The 17,664-nt window shown below is 41.2% G+C and overlaps 1 protein-coding gene across 1 annotated transcript in view; it reads right to left on the bottom strand.

Annotated features, from left to right (window-relative positions):
* Positions 1 to 17,664, bottom strand: part of PLXNC1 (plexin C1) — a 143,997-nt gene that overhangs the window by 80,577 nt on the left and 45,756 nt on the right. Inside the window, exons 5-6 of the mRNA XM_068561923.1 lie at positions 8,475 to 8,589; positions 691 to 838 (exon numbers count right to left, since the gene is read on the bottom strand). Coding sequence (XP_068418024.1) covers positions 691 to 838; positions 8,475 to 8,589 — 263 coding nt within the window. The remainder of the gene's footprint in view (positions 1 to 690; positions 839 to 8,474; positions 8,590 to 17,664) is intronic.

Genomic DNA, 17,664 nt, shown 5'->3' with positions numbered 1-17,664 from the left:
TTTGTCCAGCTCAACCCTATTCATCCTCCAGGAAGCTTTCCTTGCCCCCTCACCTGCACCCCCAAGTCCAGTTAGGTACCCTTTTCATGTGCTTCCCATGGTGTGCTATATGCTCCCTGCATACTACCCACTTCACTGTAAGGTGTTGTTTACTCATCTCTACCCCCAAGAGGCTCTAAATACTGTGAACAAGGACCAGGTGAGTGTTTTCGGTCACTGATTCCCTACCATTTAGCACAGTGTCTGGCACGTAGGTGCTCAATAAATACTTCCTGTATGAATGAACGAATGCAATGAACTTAAGATGATAAAATATTGGCCATTCTGTTTTCTCATCTCATCAAGGGCATTCCCAGCTTTTCAGATCTCTGAATTATCTGACCCATCCACGTAAGGTCAGCCCAAAGGTCTCTGGCTTGACTCCACTCACCTAACCAACTTACCATCCTCTGTCATTCTCCAGCCACATGTGACTGTGGGGTCCTGCACTCATGTGATGAGTGGAGCAGAGGTGAGCGGGACTGAGGGGAAAAGTGGGAAGCAAGGGGTAGGGGGAGAGAGAGTCTACAGCGTGGGACTATTCAGATTCTGTCATTGAACTTGTTTCCTGGGCAATCTGGACTCAGAAGTTTCTCTTGCCTGCTTCATTTTCTAACAACAACAACAACAAAAATAGCAGAGTCCACTTGCCTTTGTAGGTTGCTCTGGTCGGGATGCTGCAGGTGCAGGTCTCATTGGATACACTTTTACCCTTGCAGAGCATCCTGCCGGTGTCCACGTTCCTCACCATGCACTCCGAGTGTCCTGGAGAGAAGCTTCCCACCACAGTCACTGTCGTCTGTGTGGGGAAGAAAATTCAGGAACCAAATTATTGTTTATTTCCATCATTTCCATCCATCCTAGAGCCTTAAATGAACTCACCTCTGACTTGCCATAGAAGGAGAATTTCTTAGATTGCCAATGTAAAGAAAGAGATGTTTTATTGGCTATTTAATTTGCTCTTTTGTGAATCACATATTCATATCCTTGGACAATTTTTTCTGCTTTGTGTGTATTTTTCTTATCAATTTTAAGAGCTCTCTGTATAGTATAGATATTCATCCTTATCTGTCACATTTCTGACATATTTTCTCCTGATCTGTTTGTCTTGCAATTTGTATGTGTGGTATCTTTTACCCTACACAATGTGTTTCTATGTAATCAGATGCAGGGTTTCTTGTCTTGGTTATAAAGTTCTTCCCAAAGTCTTGCTTGTGGACAAATATAATATTGTTCCACCATCTTTGTTGCTTTATTTTTTAAACTATGTCTTTAATCCATCTGGAATTTATTTTTATATATAGTGTAAGATAAGGGCCGAACTTTATTTTTATCCAGATGGTTAATCAGCTATGTCACAACCATTTACTAAAAAAAAAATTCCTTTTCCCACTGAACTGAAATACCACTTTTGTCATATATTAAATCACCATATACCTGCAAGCTATTTCTGAACTTTGCACTGTTCCAGTTATCTATTGATCTAATTCTATTCCAATGTCATCAAATTTTTACTACTGTGGATTTAAATATATTTATGGCAAATCTCTCTATTTTTATTTTCATAATTTTCTTAGCATTTCCTAGACATTATTCTTCCATATGAACTTTAAGATCATTTTACCCAAATGGGGTGTGGGGACTGAGTTTAACTGGAATTGTACTAATATATGCATTAATTTTAGGAGATTTTATATCTTTATGATATTAAGTGTTCTCATCTAAATACATATTTTTTTTTCATTTGTTTATGTTTAGGAGGGAGGAGGAGGGAGGAGGAGGAGAAGAAAGAAAGAAAGAAAGAGAGAGAGAAAGAGAGAGAGAGAAAGGAAGGAAGGAAGGAGGGAGGGAGGGAGGGAGGGAGGAAGAAAAAAGAAAAAGAGGAAGAAGAAGAAAAAGGAAAAGGAAAAAAAGAGGAAAGTTAAAATAATATGCCAATGGGAGACCGCTTTTGTATCATGTGCACGCAGGGGATCTGGTGAGGAGGTGGGCTAAGTTTTAGGAAGCTGGGAGCATAGGAAGTGGTAACCTTATCACCCACAATGAAGAGCGATAGTCGCACACAACCGGGGAGGTGTCCATCTTCTGTTATACTTCAGACCTCTGCCCAGACTCTGCACAGCCAGCTAAGACCACTGTCTCTCATCTTCTGATAAGCTTGCTAAATCTATTCTAGCCCTGGGATCTCACCCCCATCTTTCCATTTTCAAAAAATCCTGTTTCTGAGCCATAGGATCACGCTGGAACGCAAGTTCTTATAGTCCAACTTCCACTGGACTGAAGTCCAACCCTCTCCAGGGGACCTGAACATAGTACTGAACCCCAGACCATCCCCAGCAGCTCATCTTCAACACCTGGCTGAACTCTCATGCATGCTTCACCCCTGCGTTTCTCCCTGTACCGCACATCTCAGCGCGTGACCGTTATCACCTGTTATCCTGTACACATGTATGTCTTAAATTGAATTCATTGCTCAAACATCATAACAAAAGCACCAGACAGCTTGTTAAAGTCCTGTTTTCACTAGCTGTTTTACATTTTCCACACTGCCTTCCAGTTCTCATATACATAGCATTTACATAACTGTAATCATTGCATTGATTTATTCCATAAACATTTGTCAAGCTTTTAGGAGGTGCCATGGGCTACACAAGGCATTGATTACTTCAGTGAAGCAAGCAGCTACCGTCCTTGCCCTCAAAGAGCTTATAGTCTAGCAGAAGTGTGGAAAAGTCTGCTAGATGAAAACTGGAGGGCCACACAGGATTGAGATCATTAAGAGATGACAGAAGCCTGGGCTAGGATGGTACAGTAGAAATGGAAAGAATTGACAGCTTCAATATACCCATTAGAGGTAGCACGGGGCAGGACTGGAAGTGGGGCATGTGGTTGTGGTGAGCAAATGGGTGGACGCAGAGGTGCTGCATATCGCAATGGGACACACTGAGCAGGAGGCAGACCTTGGGTGGAAAAATCAAGACTTCAATTTTTGGATGTGTGTAGTTCAAGATGCTTGCGTGATAATTAAGAAGATTTAATAAGCCTGGAGCCCAGAAGCAATCTGGGTGGGAGATAAAGGAGACATCGACATATAGATGGTATATCAAGCCATGGGAGTGGATAAGATTGTCTGTGGACAAAGTACAGAGTCAGAAGAGAGGAAGAGCCAAAACTGGGGCTGAAATAACTCCAACATTTAGAGTCAGGGAGAGAAGAAGCCAGCAAAGGAGGTCGAGGCACAGTCAAGAAGGAAGGAAGAGAGCATGGAGAAGGTGCACCATGGAAGGTGACGGAAGACAGAGTTTCAAGAATGCAGCCAAGAGGCCAAGTAAGGTGAGGACTTATAGTGTCTGCTGGAACAGCTCCATGGAGTTCAGTTTCAGGGGAACAACGGGGCAGAAGAAGTTGGAGTTGATCTGAAAATAGGAGACAGTAAGTTTTTTCAAGCGGTGGAAGAAGAGGATAGCCAGGGAGTTGAAGGTATTTTTGTGTGACTTTGGGTTCCAGGCAAGAAGGGTTAAAAAGCTGATGCCTTGGCTTAATGAACCCAACGTGGGAATCCTTGCCAAGTTAATAACTCTTTCTTGAGTTAAGCTGGATAAAGAGGGAATGAAGACCCAAAGAATCAGATGAGATATGAAGTTTGAGAGTCAATTAGCTAGTAATGTCCATGGGGCCAAAGAACTTCTTGCCGCATAACATTCTATCATTCTATCAACAGACCTTACTTTACTTAACCTTTCCTCTTATTGCCAGTTTGGTTATTTCCAAGTTTCTAAGTCTATAAATGCCGCTGCAGTAACATCTGTAAGCTTATGGGTTTTCTTTCAAATTACTTCTTCAGAAGCCTAAGCCTGGAATTAGTGCTTCAAACAGAATGAATATATTTATGACTTCTGAAACATATCGCCAAATTGCTCTTTCCACAAAGGTTGTGTTAATTGGCTTCGCCATCACTAGGTGTCAGCAAACCTTATTTTCACTTTAATTTGTACTTATTTGATAACCGGTGAAGCTGAACATACTTCTATATCTATATCTAACTCTTTCAACCTCCTCTTGTGAGAATATACACTTCTGCCCACTTACTTTTTGGTGTCTCTAGATTTTTCTTTTTACTTTCTCCTAGCTTTCATATCTTGCAATTAATATTTTGCCTGTCATAAATGTTCTTCCTGAAGCATGTGCTTTAGTCATCTCTTATTTTTCCTTGTATAGATTTTTTTAAAAAGTCAAGTGTATGAATATTTTTCTCTTGCTATTACAGAATATATTCCTTCAGAGCCAGAAAATTATACTTCCAAATTATCTGATGCTCAGTTACTTTCTGTTAGGTTTTTAGATGAATTTCTTAATTAGCCTAAAATTTATTTTATATTTAATGTAAAAAAAAGGTGAATTAAACTATGTTTCCACGTTGTAAGCCAGTTATTTCAGCAACTTTTATGAAATAGTTCTTTTGTTTCCTCTTATGATAATGCTCTTTAAAATTTTTACATCTATTTCTGAGCTTTCTACTCTATTCCATGGATCTATATTCCTATTTTTAAACCAGAGTCATGGGCCAAATTATTGCCACTATATATGTGTCTACAATCATATGGAAATGGTCTTGCTTAAATAATTTTCTTTTTTCAATATATATCTTAGATATTCTTGACCAGTTCATATTATTATTCCAGATGAATTTTATATTAATTTTAAGACAAAGTCTATTCAAATTTTCACTGGGATGGCATGAAATCTAGAAAATAGATTGAGGAAGTAGTGACATTTTTATGATCTCTTCCCGCCAAGAAACATAGTATATGTCTGGATATATTTAAGATGTTTTTCATATCTTCCAAGAAAATACCTTATGTGTCTTTGTTTTTATTTTTATATTTGCTTATGCTTTTAATTGATAAGGTTTTCCTATTATGAATTATAAATAGCATCAATAGACCACTGCCTCACTATCTAATTACTATTACTATTGCTTAAGACAAGCTGTTGCATAGCCAAAATCACTATTTTGGTAGCTGGCTTCAACATGTATCTCCTAGTAAAAATGATTTTAAAATATAGGGTATATACCTCACTCTTCAAGTTTGTGCCTGAGTACTTCTGTTGTTTTTAATGAATGGGATCTTCTATGAATGGATGTTAACAGTTTGTCTTACATGTACTAAGGTTACTGATACTTGAATGTTTACTGAACAATTAAAGTTTTAAAAGCTAATATATTTAGATTTTACAGATATACAACCACTTAAGATTAGCAAATAATGATATTGTTGTCTATTCCATTCTAATAATTATTTCTATTACTTGCTTCTTGTATTACTACACAGGACACAACTTTAAAAACAATGTTGATTGTATCAGTGATGGAACTGATGTTTCTGTTCTGATTTGTAAAAGAACACTTCTAGTCTCTCCTTTAGGAACCATGCTGTTTGTAGGAAATACTTTTATTCCTACATTTTTTCTGTTTTTATCAGTATAAGCCATTTTTACTGACTGTTAAAAATCTCTTTTATAGGTATACAAACATATAATTTTACATAATGCAAAAATGAGATGTCACGCATCTCTTTTTGTGTTTGTCTGTGTATATGAGGATTTCAGTTGTTTGTGTTTTTGTTTGTTTGTTTGTTTTTACTTGTCTCTGACCTTCCCTCCACCACATGAGTCATTCCATCAGGGGAGCCTATGTTTACAACCTAGCATGAATTCTTCCATGTTTTTCTCCATGCTCAAATAACCATATAGAGACATACATATATAAACATATACAGGGACATTTTTTGGATCAATACAAGATCATGCTATACATACTTTTCTGCATCTTGATGTTTTTACTCAACAAAATCTCATGAAATCCCTCCAAGACAATTGGAATTGCTCTAATTCTTTCTTTTTAATGCCAATTTCATAACGAGGATGAGGATACATTATCTTCTAATTGTCTTGTGTAAAGAGACAAAGCTTCTTGGAAACAGAGTCTCTGTATTATATGGGGTTTTTTTCCCCATACCAAGAAAGTTACTAGAATGTTATTAGGTATATGATGGGCAGTGAGCAAACACTCTTTGAATCAAGCTAATAGAATCGGAGAAAACCATAGACTTCCCTCTCTATGGGTCTGGGATAAGGAATTATTTAAATAACCAAAGATCTAAGACTTTCAGGCAAGTCACTGCTAACAACCAAGGTAGGAAATATTTTGAAATAATATGACCAAGAGATGGAGACTGACGTCTTATCGAAATTACTAAAATAATCAGCCCAAAGGTGGGTTCAAAGAATAGCTTTACTCAAATTACTAAACTCGTATCTCCTTTACCTTGAGAGTGGTGGTTAGCTGGAGAGAGTGACATAATGGTTTTGTGGGAAGACTCTAGAGGGATTAGGGTAAACCACAGTGGGACTCAGGGTGGGGAAGAAAGCACCCATAGTTCTCTGGGTGGTAAACATTTTTTGTAATGTTCCAGACTAGATGTGAATGGTGATTAACTTATACTAGTGAACCCAAAGATAGGTCAGCAAATTGTGTAAGCAGCACTTCTCAGTCAATGAACAAGTGACTTTCCCTCACCGCACTTAGCTGAAGTACTACCCTTAACATTTTCAAAATGATAAAAGAAAAAAAAGCTTTGTGTAATCTTAACTTATCGGAGTCCCGGGTGTATTCAATGATCACGGTATTTTCTACCAGTCTCTATCAGCACTAAAGTGGGCTATTTTGCAGACTGATAAGAGAAATAAAAATTTGACCATACCTATACTTAGATGCCTAAGCATCTTTTTCACAGAATCTATTCATTCTGGTGCAGGGCTGATGGAGGCTTGGATGAAGGCTTCGGAAGGTTTTTTTTGGCCCCTCCTACCCATCCTCCACACTGCCACCCACACGAGGACAACAGAAAGTGACAACAGCCAGATAACTTGAAATCCATGAGTTCTGATCAGTTATGACTTGAAAGCCTGATTCTTTTTATTATTTATCCCTCATTAAATGCTCTGGCTCTCCTTTATTAAATGTCAAATCATCTCAAGTGGCAGGGTTCTTGCTATTTGAAATGGCAAAGTGTGAGGGGAAACAGAAAGTGACCCATCTCCTTGTTAATGTGGCATTCAAATAAAACAGAGTGAGCTCAACAGACAGGTCAGGCTGCTGATGGTGATTCTGTACAGTTATCCATAATACAAGAGCTGTAATTAGGGAGAAAATGTCTCCTTCCAGTCACTGAGATTGCAAGGCAGGAATTCCATTCTCCCACGGGGCGCAGTTGGTATGTGAATCAGAAAATGCCTGAATATGCTCACGTTGCTACCTTTCTCTCATCCAATGACAGGGCTGATGTGCTGCCCATGGCGGTACTGCCATAGCAAGAGCCCACGGACTTTCCAAGGAACACCCCCCTTGCGATAGTCACTGCCCACATGGCTTTCTCTCCCTCTCTATCAACATCGCCTGAAGCCATGCACATAAGACAGTTGGCAAGAGAAGTCTGAACACATCAGGAAAAGAAACCATAAAACAACAAAATTCGACACTTAAGACACATTTAAGGAATCTTGACCATGACTCTGAACTTATTTTTTTCTCTTTTTTTTTAATCCATGTGGTTTGTTTTTTTTTAAGATTTTTTTTTTTTTGATGTGGACCATTTTTAAAGTCTTTATTGAATTTGTTACAATACTGCTTCTGTTTTACGTTTTGGTTTTTTGGCCATGAGTCATGTGGGATCTCAGCTCCCCGACCAGGGATTGAACCCGCACCTCCTGTGGAAGGCAAAGTCTTAACCACTGGACCGCCAGGGAAGTGCCTATCAATGTGTTTTTCTGCGACATTAGTAGTCCATCTTTTCCTTAATTTCAACAAATAAAGGTCATCTTTAGCTGCATAAGATGACAAACTCCATGAGGGCAGACCCATGATGTGTCTTATTCTCTGCTACCTCCCCATCACCTTGCAGAGTGTATGGCAGCTGGTGGGCACTAAGTATCAGTTAACTAAATGAGTGGACTCTCATAACTAAGCTTATTTGATTGTTAATGGATATTTTACACACAGAAGGAAGTTGGCGTCAGTTGTGTAAAATGAGACAGGAGAGGCCAATTAAAAATCTTTCCTCGGGACTTCCCTGGTGGCGCAGTGGTTGAGAATCTGCCTGCCAGTGCAGGGGACACGGGTTCGAGCCCTGGTCTGGGAAGATCCCACATGCCGCGGAGCAACTGTGGCCCGTGAGCCACAATTACTGAGTCTGTGCGTCTGGAGCCTGTGCTCCGCAACAAGAGAGGCGGCGATAGTGAGAGGCCCGCGCACCGCGATCAAGAGTGGCCCCCACTTGCCGCAACTAGAGAAAGCCCTCGCACAGAAACGAAGACCCAACACAGCCATAAATTAATTAATTAATTAATTAAAAAAAAAAAATCTTTCCTCTTACCTTATCTTTACTGCTTCGAAATAGGTAAATTTGAGGGCACTTTTTAGCTCCAGATGAAATATCCAGCCAGTTTTCTGAGTTCTTTAAATGTACACAATCTTCTTTAAAAGTACACCTATCAAAAAAGAAAAAAAGGGGGGTAGCGGCAAAGCAGCACACATGCCTCAGTTAAAACTTTCTCATACTTGGCTTTGGTTCAAAAATGCCAGGCTTTGTATAGTGGATTACTGATTTCAAGAAAGAATAAGAACATGATGCTAAAACCATGAAAAGCAACAGGAAACCAGCAGAGCATTTTTTCCATCATGTCTCAGAGCAGAGAACAAATGTGGACATGTTGAACTTAGACTCCTGAGCCATCTCTCAAGATAACATTGCCAAATACATCCAAAACACAGCTTCTCCTGCATTCTACAATTAAAGAGCCCCCTTCTAGAAAAACCTAGTACAGAACAGCTCAAGAAAGGGTTTACACATTGTATACATTTTAGGTTTGCGATTCATTTCTAGAATATCAACCCATTGTGTAACTTTTGCTGTTGTTAAAAAAAAAAAATTAAAGCGACCATTTTGTGCTTTGCAGTATGATAATCAAATAAACATATTGCAAGGGCAGAGTCTTCCCAAGAATTTGATAAGACATTCCAGAACCATCTGCTACATAACATTTATTTCGACAGATACCAAATTATATCAAAAGATACTGGGTAAAACATTTGCCAGGGCCACTTTGCCAAGTCGGCCAGCTCAGAGGATGCCCCCAAATAAATCTTAAGCTGTGGTCAGGGCCAACTACTTTGATAAACACCATCATAAGCTGAAAGGTGAGATCACTGCTTTGCTTGATGCCTGTCTCGGTCACTCTAGGTCATGCGAACTTGGGGACTCTTGCCTCACCAGTAGGGTCGCCAACTTAACAAGAAGAACGAACACCAAGGGCCGTGTGATTTCCGAATGGTGTTGGGCCCCACAGACATCCCCTGAATGGTATCAAGGAAAGAACAAAACATCTGTTACCTCTGCCTCCTCAAGGCCCAAGGTTAAAACGAAGGGGTGGAGGAGAACTAGTGACAGTAAGTTTTAAAAAAAAACTGAAAATTCATGAATCATGTGAGATTGAAAAGCAACTAAATAATAACCACATTCAGCTCTGGGGAGTCCCTGAAAGGATGTAAGTGGAGTGAGGTGTGGTCCCAAACAGTGTACTTGACTTCACAAGCATTTTATTTCTTCTTCTTCCTCTTCTCTCTCTTTTTTTAATTCTTAAGAATTTAGGCCCCATGGCTTCATCTTTGAGCGCTGAGCTAATTTGAATATGACAAAAATAGAACAGGAAGCCAGCGAGTTTCATTAACCACCACCCCCAAGTGCAATACTTTCAGCGTGTCATCATATTCTAACATCTTGGGGAACCCTGCTTACAGGGAGCACATCTGCGTCCAAACTCTCCTCCACCTGTGTCAGCTCCTTCTCCTTCTCATGACCGTGGGGATTTTCATCAGCAATTCTCCAAAGCCATAAATTTACCTGACCCTTGATGGCTAGCTCGTCCATCACGGACATTAAGTTCAAATTAAACCTCCTTTGAACATCAGGGAGAGTTTGTGATGGAGGCACAGGTACCACTGGATTGAAACACAGGGAATGATGAGGTTGGTTTCCTATTTTGTATTTGAAAGTGATGATAACTGTCAAAAACTACCTGCCTCTCAGAGGCATTCTGGTTTGTATAAGGTACTTCCTCTGCCTAAAAAAAGGCAAAACACAAAGGCAAAAAAAAAAAAAGAAAAAAGTCAGTTCTAGAGAGACTGGAGTACAAATATTTTTGTAGGCTCTTAATACTGCCTGGGAGTCAAGGCCTAAGGCTGCCAAAAAAACAAGTGTAAAATATTTCATACAAATAGTGCTACAATTTGCCAATTTGTAGGCAGAAAACAGTAGTGCCACTGAATTATCACTCCCTTTTCTGAACTCCTATGGCATCTCTTGTCAGCACCACACATTTGGGTATTTAATCATATGCTGCCTTGAATTACAACTTAACTGTTTCATATGTCTATGTCATTTCCCCCCAAGTAAGCTGTAAGATCCTCAGAGGAAGGGAGAATGTCTTTAATATTTCTTCCATAAATCCTTCAGTGTCTGGCAGCATGGTATGCAAATACTAGGGTTTCAATAAATATTTTTGAATGAATGGATGAAACATGAAATCTCTATAGGTCCTTTCTGTAGGTGATTTTTCTTTCTAGAGTTTCCTTATGATTTATGTCTGACTTGTACTTGCAGTCAAGAGACTATCTTTAATGTAAGCGAAAAGTTTGAATCTTGGGCCAGAGAGGCAACAAATTAGAAGTTGAGGTTTTCATTTTGTCTTTTGGGGGGGGGGGGAAAATATATGTATATATATAAAATGGACCTTTCAATTCCTATTTTGTATAAGGTGAAAACAAAATTTAACCATGTTAAGCAACTAAACATAAATTCCTGGTTTATAAAACACCTCTGAGATTTCTAAACTCTCATTCCTTGCTTCTCACCAGCTGAAAAATAAAAAAAATAAAAATAAAAAAGCAAACCATGACACCAAGAATGTATAACCAGATGGTCAACCAACAACAATATCTTATTACTTCTCCAGTACTGCAGATTATAAAATCTTCACGACAGCACGTTACCCACACAAATTTCTTCAGGAGGGGGAACAGATCTTACAGCTCCCACGTTTTAGTAAACAAAACCAGTTACTTTGAAATGGTCCCTTTTGAAAGCCATCACTCTCATTCCTATACATCCACGAAAGCAACGGTCAAGTGCATAGACAGTTAAGCCTTTGCCCAAATAAAATTAAAATCTCATTGTCAGACTCGACTCTCGGTGAGGCTGCCCTTCAATGAAGCACTCTCAAATACGCTGATTTCTTAACTGGCTTCATTACAATTTCTTCAGGCCACAGATAGGAGGAAAATGGGATTCAAATTAGAATGAGCGCATTCTGGAAAAAAATGGCAGAGATATGTTTGCTTTTCTTATCTTATGCTATTGCCCCACTCTCTACGGAGGATCTAAAAGTCCTAAGCCTCCCAACCAGTATTTTATTTTTCTAGTCCTTATTTCCAGCTAGCTCTCTTGCCTACAAAATAAGGCCAATGTGCAGACACTAGCCTACTTGCAAATTAGGAAACAGAGCCAGCTCAAATGCAAAGAAAAAAACTGCCTGAAGAAAAAAAAAACCCAAAGCCCAAAAGTTAATTTAAAAAAACCTTTGCTAGGTGAGAGAACCGTGGATGCAATTTAGTGAATGAAACTACTTAACAGGCTTGTTCATAAAATCTGCTGTAGAGCTTAATCTAGTCAAAATAATAAGAGTTTGATGGGGACTTACTTGTTGGCTCAGTGGTTAAGAATCCGCCTGCCAATGCAGGGGACATGGGTTCGAGCCCTGGTCCGGGAAGACCCCACATGCTGCGGAGCAACTAAGCCCGTGTGTCACAGCTACTGAGCCTGTGCTCTAGAGCCCGCGAGCCACAGCTACTGAGCCCACGTGCCTAGAGCCTGTGCTTCCTAACAAGAGAAGCCACCGCAATGAGAAGCCCGCACATCGCAACAAAGACCCAACGCAGCCAAAAATAAAAATAAATAAATTAAAAGTAATAATAATAATAATAATAAGAGTTTGAGATTGTCACTCAAACTATTCAAGTATGTGGACCAACCCTCCCAGACCCCTAACTCATAACGTTCATTCAAAACCTACCCCGGCCCCGACTCATGGACAGGGAGATTCCAGACACTTGTTTCTAAGTTTGCTGTTTGGAATCCAGAAAGTATTTGCATACAGTGGGTTTGCTTCCTGAGTCTGTTGAAATCTGTCTAAACCCTGATGTCCCTGAGTAACTACGCCATCATGTACCTGCCTGGAAGGAACACTGCCCCGTGCCTGGCACTGTTCTGAGTGTTTACAGTTAGTCTTCCCCTATTAGTCCTCACAACCACCTCATTCTACAGGGGTGAAAGAGAGGCTCAGAGAGGTGCAATAACGTGCCAAAGGTGCACAGCTCAAGTGGCTGAAGTCTGGTTTCAGAGCCACACGCTTGGCCCCTTGGCTGCAGGGCCTCCTGTGAGCCCTAACTGCCATTTAATAAGGTGCACAAACACAATGACATTTAGAGTTCCTCCTGGCTTCCTGGGGCCCCAACAGTGGTTGGAGAGTGGGGGCTGTGCCAGGATGAGGCGACAGAGACGAGGACCCCAGGAACAGATGAATAGAGAAGGTGAGACAGAGCATCCAGGATGAAGAGGGGAGCAAGGATTTGGGAGGAAAACAGGGGCGGGTGGGGGGGGGGGGGAATCTGAGAGGCCTCGAATTTTCACACATCACTAGCCCTGAATACAAAACATCCAACTGGAGGTTAAAATTCCAGGAGGCCCCCAACTCACAATGTATTGTGTTCCAAAAATTTGCTTGCAAACCATCTGTTTGTAATATGGAATACACTTTTCTCCCCACAGAAATAATGTTATAAACAGTGATTAGGTCTCCAGGTTAGCCCACAAAACCTATTTATCTGTAATGTAACTTCAGTTCTATCTATTTGCAATATAAGAGTAGCAGAAAACAATGCGATTGAAGCCATTTGCATCATATAGCAGTTTTTCTTCTTTACTTATTTGTGTTTCTGCTCAGCTGGTAGTCTGGGAACAGTCCCCAGCTGGATTGACTTTTAAATTTATTATTACAGTATTGTATTTATACAGTATTTCTATTTTTTTTTAATGGGGATGGCTTAAATTATTGCTTTCATGCCAACATAAAGAACAGGGAGACCCACCTCTGGAAATGAGCTGAAGTTTCCAGGCAGGTGAAATGCCCATGGGATGGGCTGGGGGACCTTGAGAATCTGACTCTATTAGGCTAGAATCTCTCTGTAAGAATTTAGCACTTACTCAACCTTGAAATAGAAACTCTGAACTCAGAAATGTAACTTCTACTTCCTGCCACTCGAATTTCATCAGCATCTTCTAATCTAATTGTTCACCAAGAGCAGTCAGTCCCTGAAGTAAACTGATAAGTAAATATCAGGTAATTGGCTTGAATGGGAGGGGTGGTGTGACCTGTTCCAAAGATTCTCTACTGATATAATATCAGAAAACTTTTAACAAGGAAACAATCCAGCCTCTCTCTCAGGAAACAGGAGACTGTGTCCATCCTGTGGGTAGATTTTTGCTGCAAGAGCAAAGGTCTTCTGCTAAGTGATTTGAAACTGCTGTCTGCATTTTTCGGACAGGCACAGAGTGCAGAGGAAGGGCCAGGTGGTCCCCAGAATCAGGGGGCTTTCATTAACACTGTCAGTCCACAAGATGGAGAAACCAATCTCAACTGAAAAGAATTGGAAGTCACTGTGAAAAACTAAACTCTGAATTGCAGGCCTCCAGAGTCAGCCAAGGGGGATGCCAAAATACGAGACCAAAATAACTTGCCGGGAAAGCTGAGAAATTGAATTTCAGCTCCAGTGATGAAGATCCAATCTACATAAGAAAATGATGCTAATAACAGAGACAATTTAGAAGATTTTTTTTTTTTTTTAAGTGAAAACACCTCACCTGCCAGGAGACGTTCTTTCACATGATTTGATTCACTTATTCTTCACAAAGCTATGAAGTAGGTACAACAAATTTCCCTGCTTTACAGCTGGGGAAAACTGAGGCACGGAAGGCTCCATATTGTTTTCCCAAGGTCACACAGTTAGGAAGCAGAGCGGCTGAGATACCAAACTAGGCAGTGCAGCCTCAGAGTCTGTGGTCTCATCTCCTACCCTGTAATGCCCCTCATAAGGGCTCTCACTCACTGAGCCCTCCCCAGGGGCCAGGCACTGTTTCTAGACTTTCCGGGACTTAACTCGTTGATCCTACAACCACCTCAGGAAGTAGGTATTATTGTTATCGGCTCCATTTCAAAGATGAGGAAACTGAGGCACAGAGAGGTTAGCATGCTATGAATCTCAGCAGTCTGGCACTGGTATCCATACTCTTACTACTGTGCCAATGCCTCAAAATTTTCAAAGGTTTCCGGGATGGCAATGTCATAAATGCCAAGATAAAAGTAAATATGTCCTCCCAGAGCTTGGGCCCTATGGGAAAATATAGGTTTTATTCCACTTCTCAGCATTTCTCAAAGTGTGTTCTTCGGGTTGTTTTAGGTGTTAGTGTTAAAGGAGGGTCAAGAAATTTGGGAAACACTAGTTAAATAAAGTTAATGGTCTTCTCTATTGCAGGACTTCTCAGAGCCTTGAATATGCCTGTGTGCTTTGTAACTTTCCAAGACAGAAACGGATGATGTACCATCTTCCAACTTTTGTGTTGAGGGATTAGAAGTTCTAGCCATGCACATTGGGAAACACTGCCTGATCTCAGTTAATGAGTAATAATCCAAACGGAAGATCAAATTAGAAAACTTTGGGCCTTTTTTGTCTCTTTTTTTCTCATCTCTCATACTAGTTGATTGTGACCTATCAGTTCCGAGCATTTCTCTATACTATCTCCTGCAGTCCGCCCTCACCCATCACTTCTCACCTAGGCTCCTGCAGCAGGTTTCACTGCATGTGTTTATTAAGTAACTGATGGGCCTCCCTCCTCCCTGCCTTCAGTCAGCCTCCACAGCAACATCTAGGTATTCTCAAGGACAGAAGTGATCATATCACCTCCTACTTAGGAACCCTCAGTGGCACCCTTTCACTTACACCAAACGCCTCTACCTATCTCACTTTCATGACCGGGGGCCTAGAACACACATTTCCACACTCACCTCAGTACCCAATACCATGATCGAGCTCCTGCTTTCCTCTCCAAACTCATCCCCAGGCAATCATGGGTTGATAAGTCTGTCTCTCTATTTAGCCTACAAGCTCCTAAAAACATCGGTCGCTAATATCTAGTACGTGGTGCCTCACAGGGAGCAGTTACTTAATAAACACATGCAGTGAAACCTGCCCAGCTCTTCCTGGCATGTGCAGAATGCCCCAGGGCCTGCAATACTGGTGAAATGGTGTTCCTAGTTCAATGTCACCTCTTCCATGTCTGCCCAGCCTCCAGGCAAAGCAGTCGTGCCCTCCTCTGTGTCCCCATGGGCACCTTACAAATGTTCCTGGTATATACAGCACAATGCACTGGTTGCTGATTGCCTGTCTCTCTGACCAGACTATAAGATCCCCAAGGAAAAGGCCAACCTTATTCACCTTGGCACCCCCAGGGCCTAGTGCCATATATAGTATTCCTTCTGCAAATATTGTCTGAGTGCCCACCAGACATCAAACACTGGGCACTGGGGACACATGAATGCCTAAGCCAGTTAAAGCTCCCCTCTTAATGACCTTATATTCTGGTGAGGCACACGGACCAAAACCAAATAAGCAGACAATAATTTAAATAGTTTCAAACTGAGGTAAGTCTTCTGCAGAAATCAAAAATATAGCAGGAAGGAACTACTTTAGATAGGCTGGTCAAGAAAGATGGCGTTTCAGCTCAGATTTCAAGGATGAAAACAATCTAGCCACATCAAGAGTAGTGGGAACAGCATTCCAGGCAGAAGGAACAGCATGTGCCAAGACCGTGAGTTCACTGAAAGCTTGGTCTCTGCAAGGAACTGATTAAAGACCAGACTGGCTAGACTTCAGTGAAGAAAGGGGAGAGTAGAGTAGGTCTGCCAGTTACAAGCCGGTGACCTTGGGCAAATCACATGCCCTCACACTTGTGTCTCCAGCTTTCCAACTGCAGAAACGCAGATAATAATAGTTTCTATCTCATGGAGTTGTTTCAAAAAAGTACATCTATTTAACTGAGGCTTCCAATAGTGCCTCAGTAAATATTAGTATAATAGTTGTTATTATATTTATTACACAGGCAAGTGAAACAGAATTTAGGTAACATAAGCCAAACACACACACAAAATCATAGAGATGCAGGAGGGATCTGGGCAATAGGGGTAACCAGACTGCCTTTTGCATTGCTTACATACACGAGGTCAACAATCAGCCTGCCTTTTCCAGGTAAGGAGGCAGACACAGCTTACGGCTTCTTGGAAGTTTCTTTTCTTTTTTTTTATAAATTTATTTATTTTTATTTATTTTTGGCTGCATTGGGTCTTTGTTGCTGCACACGGGCTTTCTCTAGTTGCGGCGAGTGGGGGCTACTCTTCGTTGCAGTGCACGGGCTTCTCATTGCGGTGGCTTCTCTTGTCGCAGAGCGTGGGCTCTACGTATGCAGGCTTCAGCAGTTGTGGCTCGCGGGCTCAGCAGTTGTGGCTCGCGGGCTCTAGAGCGCAGGCTCAGTAGTTGTGGCGCACGGGCTTAGTTGCTCTGTGGCATGTGGGATCTTCCCGGACCAGGGCTCAAACCCACGTACTCTGCATTGGCAGGCAGATTCTTAACCACTGCGCCACCAGGGAAGCCCCTTGGAAGTTCCTTAATCACAACCCTCCTCCTCCCATGGGTTCTTGGAGTCTCCCTATGCCTTGAGCACCAGCTATGAGAGCACTTTCCACAGCGTACTGAAATTATTTGGTCAGTGCCTGCTTCCCACACTAACCTGTGAGCTTCTCCAAGGCACATCCTCAGTCATTTTTGTTTCCCCAGGGCCTAGTATCTGGCCTGGTATTCAACAAGCGTTAGCTAAATTGGATTAAGAATTAAATTTTCAAGTGACTAAATTCTTGTCTATGTCTCCATGATACCAGCATAAGTTGTTTCATTGATTTTTGTTCACTGGGCTGGCCAGTTAACTGGTGTGGTGGAAAACCAACCTTTGTCTTGAAACTTGGAGCTATTTAGCACACGTAAAACACATCTGCAGACTGAAACACTCACACAAAAGGGATTTGTGGCCTTCACCCCATGTGGTTCTCTGGTGGGTGATGAGTGCACCAAAAGTTGGTGATTTAATTTCCAAATGCAAACCCTGAACTGAAGAATTTAAGGGAGGCATTCGCAAAAAATAGGTAGCAAGGAAATAAAGATGGGAAAATGATGCCTCTTGAGTCAGGAAGATCTGGGTTCCAAACTGCTCTCCCACACATTTGTTCTGTAACGGGGAGCACATTCCTTAGCCCCTTAGGACCTCAGTTTCCCCACCAGTAAACAGCTGGCAGTGGTAACAACCCCATCTTCTGGAGAGCAATATTGAATCCCACATGGGGCAT

This window comes from Eschrichtius robustus, chromosome 13, assembly GCF_028021215.1.
Source record: "Eschrichtius robustus isolate mEscRob2 chromosome 13, mEscRob2.pri, whole genome shotgun sequence".
Lineage (NCBI taxonomy): Eukaryota > Metazoa > Chordata > Mammalia > Artiodactyla > Eschrichtiidae > Eschrichtius > Eschrichtius robustus.
Note: the sequence above shows the minus strand (reverse complement) of the source record. Positions and strands in the feature narration are given on the sequence as shown.